The 7,437-nt window shown below is 30.3% G+C and overlaps 1 protein-coding gene across 1 annotated transcript; it reads right to left on the bottom strand.

Moving 5' to 3' along the window:
- Positions 1-3,696: 3,696 nt before the first annotated feature.
- Positions 3,697-5,465, bottom strand: LOC131032872 (F-box/FBD/LRR-repeat protein At1g13570-like). Its single transcript, XM_057963958.2, has 2 exons — positions 4,514-5,465; positions 3,697-4,214 (listed from the first exon to the last, which is right to left on the bottom strand). The coding sequence occupies exons 1-2, from the start codon at positions 5,396-5,398 to the stop codon at positions 3,912-3,914; spliced, it is 1,188 nt and encodes a 395-aa protein (XP_057819941.2). The 5' UTR covers positions 5,399-5,465; the 3' UTR covers positions 3,697-3,911.
- Between the last annotated feature and the right edge of the window lie 1,972 nt (positions 5,466-7,437).

The raw sequence follows: 7,437 nt of genomic DNA, 5'->3' as shown, positions 1-7,437 counted from the left end.
TGGTTCATCACAACAGAACAAAGCATTTTGATTTGAAATATCACTTCATATGAGATTTGGTGCAGAAGAAGGATGTTGAATTGAAGCACATCAACACCCAGGATCAGCTAGCAGATATATTCACCAAAGCAGTTGTGAAAGCTCAGTTTATAGCACTACGAGATAAGATTGTGAGCCCGCTCAGCATCAAGGGGGAGTATGTTGATACTGATGCTTCTCTAACATGCAACTCCATGTAGCTTAAGTTTGGACATGAATCTATCCATTCATAACCATGCATAATCTATTTTTAGTTTAAATCAGTTTTTGTTTATTCATGCAAATAAAGCATGTACTCCAGCATGCATTAATCCTTAGGACTACTTTTAGTTTTTTTTTGCATGGGTTTGTTTTTAGTAAATAAAGAATGTTGTGCATGCACTTATTGTATTCTTAATTTAGGGAGTAGTTTGTTTTTTTTAGCTTGAGAGCCAAAGTAGCTTTCCATGCAATGCTAGGAATATATTTAGAACTGCAATTATTATTATATATACAGCCTCTATGTAATTTTTTATTCCGAATTGTGATTTCTTTTTGCAATTTATTCTTTTTGTTTGTTATTCTTTTTTATTTCATATGTTGCCAACTCATTTTCATTTACCCCTGTTGTGTGGGAATCAACTTTCATTTATGCATTAACCGTTGTTGTTTTGCAATATGTCTTTGGACACAAAATAGCTATTTAGTTTTTAGAATGTATCAAACATCGTTATTTTTTATATTATAAATACATTACAATTTTAAGAATCTTAATGAATACTTTGGGGCTATAGTCACATGAGATTGTTGGGGTGTTTGATCTTTCTATTAAAAAAAATAATATATGTAATGAATACCTTGGGGCTATAGTCTTCAGGTCTCTCTCTTTTTTATGTAGAATTTTTTTTTTCATGATTTAAGAATACATTGACTAAAATCTTTATGTCTCATATCTACAATTATATTTAATATTTTTTTATTATGAATATTTCAAACTTGTCATTTTATCCCATTATAAAAATACAATTTTATTTTTTTCATTTCTTAATTTTATATAATTTTTTTATAAGTTTCTTCCTCAAGATGAGTGTAGATGAAGTCAGACTAAAGCTTCATATATTATTGACAATTTAAACTTTTTTTGGTAGATAAAAAGATAAAAAAAAAATTTAACCTTTTATTAAAATATTTGAAAAAAATAAAAAGCATTTGTATGATGTGTATTTTTTACTCACCCATGCCCAAATTCCTATAGATATGAGTAGACTAAAGCTTCATATATCACTAAAAATTTAAATCTTTCAATGATTTAATGATGATGCTGCTTTTGATTAAATTTTGTTTGGATCCATAGAAATAGAGGAAGATTTGTGGACTAGGGCTTTATAAAAATATTTGGAAGGAATGAGAGAAAGATGCACAAGATTCAAGAGGAAAAATAATAATATTAATATATCAAAAAATTCCTAAAAAATAGAACAACAATTAATAGAAACAAGAAATGAACAAAGGACAAGAACACAGAGTAGAAATGATAAAAATTTGAAAAGACAATTAAAAAGGATAAAAATAAATACTAAAAGTTGAAAAACTAGAAATGAATGAGGAAAAAAAAAATTTACCCAAGATAAAAAAAAATAATAATATAAAAATAGAGATAAGAAAGATAAAATAAAACAGTAAGGTTAAAAACCAAAACACACACCAATCTTAAACATTGAGCCTCCTCCTAGGCCCCTTTTATATCTTTATATTTTTTTATTTTATTTTTTAGTCTTCTTTGTCTCTCTCCCTAGCCTTGGCTTGCTTCACCCTAATCTTTTTGTGCCCCTCTTTCTTTTAGATTTTCCTAATTATCCTTTCCCATCTTTCCCTTCTTCCTCTTTCTCTTTTTTCCTTCGCCTAATCTTACACATACACTTGCACTTTCACTTTCTCATTTTGTTTATGTTTTTTAGCCACTCTCTTTCCCATTCTCAAAAACCTCTTCTTATTCATTTTTTGTAATATCTTCCTTTTTGGTTTTTTTGTTTCTATCTTTCATTTTTTTTAGTTTTTCTTATTTTTGGGCATACACTGACACTTCTCTTTCAAAATTTTATCTTCTTAATCATAGGCTTATTGTCCCAGTATCTTTTTTTATATTTGTACACACATATAGGTATTCTCACACATAGATATACACAAACTCTAGCACTTTCCACTTTTTAGTTAATTTTTTCTTTTTCCCATCTATTTTACCTTTTTTTGTTATTTTAATTCTAATGCTAATTTTTATATTTATTTCTTGTGTCATATTTTATCTATCTTTTTGTTTCAATTGATTATTTACTCTTCAGTTATTTCATTTCATTCTATTTTTTAGTGTGTTTGGATTTTTAACCTTAGTGTTTTATTTTATCTTTCCCATCTCTATTTTTCATATATTTTCTTATGTCTTGGATAATTTTTTCCTCATTCATTTCTAGTTTTTCAACATTTAGTATTTATTTTGAGCCTTTTTAATTGTCTTTTCATTTTGTTCTCATTTATAGTCTTTGTTTTTTTGTCCTTTGATCCTTTCTTATTTCTCTTAATTGTTGTTCTCTTCTTCTTATTTTTAATTTTATTTTTTAGGACCTGTTTGGATTTATTAATATTATTTTTTGATGCAAAAGATTAATAGACACTCAAAATTAATATTTCTCCACATCTTTAAAATTTGCCCTATAATATTTAAGAAAATTAATAATACATAGAATATTAATTTTTACAAACCAACCCTAATAAAGAAAGAAGGGGAAAAAAGGTCTTGAGAAATAAGAGAAGGATCTCTATATCATTAATTTATATTATTTTTTTACTATTATGTTTAAAATATATAATAACACGATTTTTTTACCATTCATGAGTATTAATTTTTTTACTATTATATAAAAAATATATAACGCCGCAACTTTTTTTACTATTCAACAATATCAGCTTTAAAACTCGAAAGGTGCTTAGTATATTTTCAAGACATATTTTTAGCAATTTTGAAAGTTCAATTGGTACTTTTTCAAAAATTTCTCATCATTTTATTTCAAACAAAAATTAACATAAGAATTATTTCTATACTTTATTTTATTTTATTTTTATTTCTATATACATCCGTAGGGGCAATTGAAAATAAATTAAATTATAAAATATTTATTAATTATTTAATTATTTAATAACTTATAAATCAAATAATTTATATTAAATAAATTATTGAAATTATTTTAAAATTAGTAAGAGTTGTTATATGTTATTTAGTTTTACACTTATGCTTTCAATTCCTTGAAGTTTATCATTTCTATATAGGATGAAAACATTAACCCCTAATCTAATGAGGGTTAGGATTTAATTATATTTAGTGTTCAATTTGGTTTACAATTAGGGTTTGATTTTGTTTTAGAAATAAAAAATACAAACAAATTACTAGAAATTACTACAGCAATAAAAACATAAATATTTTTACTCAAATGATCAACTGATCAACTGATCGAAAACAAAAGACATCACATCCCAAATAATAAAAAACCTATAATTATCTACTATAATTATCTACTTCATGTAAATTATTATTTTTTAACCTCTCATGGAGTTCTCCTCATGCAAAAGGGGAGGAATTAATCTTATGCCAATAAATGCTGGAGAGAAAACATTCCAGAAATAGCTTTACAATTAGTCATCCTCTCCACAAAATAAATATTTATGTATAATAACACCATTCATCCTTCCAACTGTAATATCAAAACAAAAATACTTCAATGTATTTCCTTCCAACTGTAAAATTAACCCCAAAAATAATAAGCACAAACCCTAACTAAACTCTCCGTCGATCTCCCAGATAAACCCTATCTTCCTCTTCACCGCAAGATTCCGTCTCACTCTCAGATGAAATTCACAAGATCGCAGTCGACGCATATCTTTTCGTTTGCAGTACACCGTGATAAGAAAACTTTGGTTTCTGTAGATGGTCGCTGAAGATTCCAAGCCAGATTGATAAATTCCTGAGCACGAACGCCATTGAATCCTTTCTTTCGGGAAATTAATAATGTTTTCAAAGCCGGAGCTATTCCAAAAAGACAGGAAAGTAGATGCACAGGGTGATGAAAGTAGGTTATGTTCAAATGAACCCACTTTAGATTCTCCAGCGGTAAAATTGCCTCATCATCAAGCCGAAAGAAGTCTGTCTGCATTGCACCATCAGATCAAAGAAAGAATATCAATACTTTTGAGAGATTGAGTCAAAATTAGTAAATAAATATACAAGACAATACAATTCTAATTAAAGATTCAAATGGAGTATTATAACCCTAACAAATAATAGACGAAAAGTACAAAAAAGTCGTAAATGGAGAATAGTACAGTATTCTTAATGCCTTGACTAGAAATGCTACACTGGAAGCGGTTGTCAGTTTGTCACACTCACGCTTTTGTTTGGAAAATTAGATATACTAAATTTGATATAAAATAATCCATTAGAACTTACATCCGAGCATTGACCCTTGTGTACACACATATGTTCCAAGTCTGGAAATTCTTTGAGAATCTTTACATCGCGCCAAAAAATGCCGTTCAAAAAGGTAATTCTTCTAAGAGTTCTTAGAGCTGTAAATGATTCAAGTCCTGCATTTGTACACAGGCTTAAACATGCTGGCAAATCCAATTTCGTCTCGGTGTTATCAAGCAATAATGTAAGGCTTGTTAATCGCGGACAACTTGCTGTTATTGCTTTGATTTTAGAGGAGATAGACAGAGCAATGAAACTCTTTGAACATATCTTTAATCTTTCAAGTCCATTGCAGTTACTAAGGATTAAGGTTTCCAAACCTGGACATAATTGCAACATGAGCTCAACGATCTTGTCATTCAGATCAACATTACAAAGATCCAATGTTGTCAGGTCGGCCAAGCCACCAAAACCGTCTGGTAGATTTGTCAGCAGAAAATTCTTTAAAGCCAAAGATCTGAGATTTTGACATAAAAATATGGCTGCCGGAACTTCATAAATTTCTGAAACCTTCTCTACAATCTTAATCTCTTGCACGCCTTTAAGAGCAGCGCGATGAATCCAATCAGAAATCTTGTCACTTGAACAGCAGAATCGAACATTGTTAAGCTCGAAAACTTCAAGCGGACCAGAATGACGCTCAAAAATAAGATCTATTATATTTTGGATTTCAGTAGGGCTACGCGATGAAGAAAAGAAATCCTCTGGAAATTTTAGATTTTTTGCAAATGTCCAGCAAAATTTCCATCCTTTTGAGACAAGTGAACAATGAACTGCTTGTTTGAAAGGAATTTTACTGAGAATGAGGGGCAGAATGCAATCTGGCAAGTCGTCTAAGGTTAATCGACTTCTTTTGCGAGCCATAGCGAAGCGCAGTATGCTCAAACCCTAACGCGTGAAAAAATATGTGTGAGAGATTAGGGCATTGAGAAATCACTGGGACCCTAAATATTTATAGCAGTTTAAACAAATAAAGAAAAGCAGCTCAAAGCCGAGGCGTGCAGCGTGAAGTAATTAAAAGTGTTCCACAATCGTATATTGCCAACTCAGTTTCATTTACGCATTTACCGCTATTGTGTGGGAATCAACTTTCATTTAAGCATTTATCGTTGTTTCATCTTCCCACGCACTTTGCACGATTTTCAACATTTTTTTTGGGACGTCTAAAGTCCACCTGTCACAGAGGTGTAATATGTTTTTGACTTTTTTTTATTTAATTTTTAGAATGCACCAAAATATCATTATCTTTTATTTATTATAAATAAATTATAATTTTGAGCAATGTGTTTTCAACTTTTTTTCAAATTCTTTATTTAAGAATTGTAATGAATAATTTTGACTCTTGTTTAGCATGATGGGCTGGGGCTTCTTTAGGATTCAGATGTAGGTAAGAGTGGTTATGGTCGCTTGAGTTTGTTGGGGTGTTTGACCATTCTATTAAAAAATAAAATTAACAATATATTTTTTAATATTAAGTTTTATGTCAAATTTTTACATTATAGTATTTACCAAATTAAAAGTATTTTGTTTAGAGATATTATGATGTAGTATCATTTTGTTTTTAATTGTGTTTATATTGAATGGGGGTTTAGAAACATAAAAATATTGATAATAACATTATTTGTTTTAAAGTTGGATCTGTTCCTACTTCACCATACACCTTTTTATGTATCTGTATACACATATAAAAATTGGCTATGAGCGATTATATAAATAATTTATATTTATTTAATGTTTATTCTTCTATTAAATAGTTAATTTGAAAAGATTAATTTATTTAATTCTTTTTGACTAAGGATCAGAATCTGACCATAAAGCTCAAAGGGATCTTTTGGATTGCATACCTTCTATCTTGGATGCTGACCAGAATTCCTATATTACTTCTCCCTACTAATGATGAGATTTTGAAGGATGTCAATTCTTTTGATGGTAATAAGGCCCGGGGCCCAGATGGCTACCCTATGTTTTTTTTTCAAATGTATTGGCATATTGTTGGAAGGGAGGTGTTGAGTGCGGTGAAAGAATTCTTTGGTGCCAGGAGAATTCTAAGAGAATTGAATGGTACTTTCATTGCTCTTATTCCTAAGAAGATGGGGGTTGTCTCCATGGATCCTTTTAGACCTATAAGTCTATGTAACTCCCTATACAAGATCATCTCTAAAGTCTTGACTTATTGGAAATCTTGTTGAGAAGGGAGAGTTTAGAGGTCTTAAACCTTCATCTGTAGACCAAGTGTGCTCTCATCAGCAATTTGTGGATGATTCAATTATTATGGGTAATTCTTCTATGAAAGATTCTAGAAGCCTAAAGAAAGCTTCGGATAGATATGGGAGTGCAACTAGTCAACTGATTAATTGGTCTAAAAGTTTTGTTTATTTCATAAATACTCCAGAGAGAAGACATACAAAGATTAGTGCTATTTTGGGTAGCCAAATTGGGAATCTCCTTGCTTCCTATCTTGGGCTCCCTTTATGTCAGGTTCCTCTTGATACCTTTTGGGGTGCCCTGGTGGATAAAGTTCATAAGAAGTTAACTAGATGGAAAGGTTCTTTGCTCAGTCAAGTGGGAAAGGTCCAACTTCTAAAATCAACCCTCCAGAGTATTCCTCTTTATGCCATTAGTCTTTTTAGAATTCTTGTTAAGTTTGCAGAGGCTATTGAAAAAATCCAAAGAACCTTTCTTTGGACTGGGGTTGAGGAAAAGAAGAGAATGAATTTGATTGCATGGGATAAGGTGTGCAAACCTATAAGAAAAGGTGGACTTGGTCTTAGAAGAATCAGGGATATGAATGAGTTTCTCATGGCTAAGCAGATATGGAGAGGATATAAATCTAAGGGAGAGTGGAAAATGATATGGGATAATAAGTACAAAAGACAGCCTTTCGACCCTTCATAGTTTCCTCA

The sequence above is a fragment of the Cryptomeria japonica genome, unplaced genomic scaffold (genome assembly GCF_030272615.1).
Source record: "Cryptomeria japonica unplaced genomic scaffold, Sugi_1.0 HiC_scaffold_297, whole genome shotgun sequence".
Lineage (NCBI taxonomy): Eukaryota > Viridiplantae > Streptophyta > Pinopsida > Cupressales > Cupressaceae > Cryptomeria > Cryptomeria japonica.
This window is presented reverse-complemented; position numbering and strand designations above follow the sequence as displayed.

What these genes read in the sequence shown, in the direction of transcription:
- LOC131032872 (XM_057963958.2), bottom strand. Translation starts at nt 5,398, where the DNA reads ATGGCTCGCAAAAGAAGTCGATTAACCTTAGACGACTTGCCAGATTGC. An exon ending in ACAAGGGTCAATGCTCGGAT is followed by an intron (nt 4,215 to 4,513) that starts GTAAGTTCTAAT and finishes GGTGCAATGCAG; the next exon opens with ACAGACTTCTTTCGGCTTGA.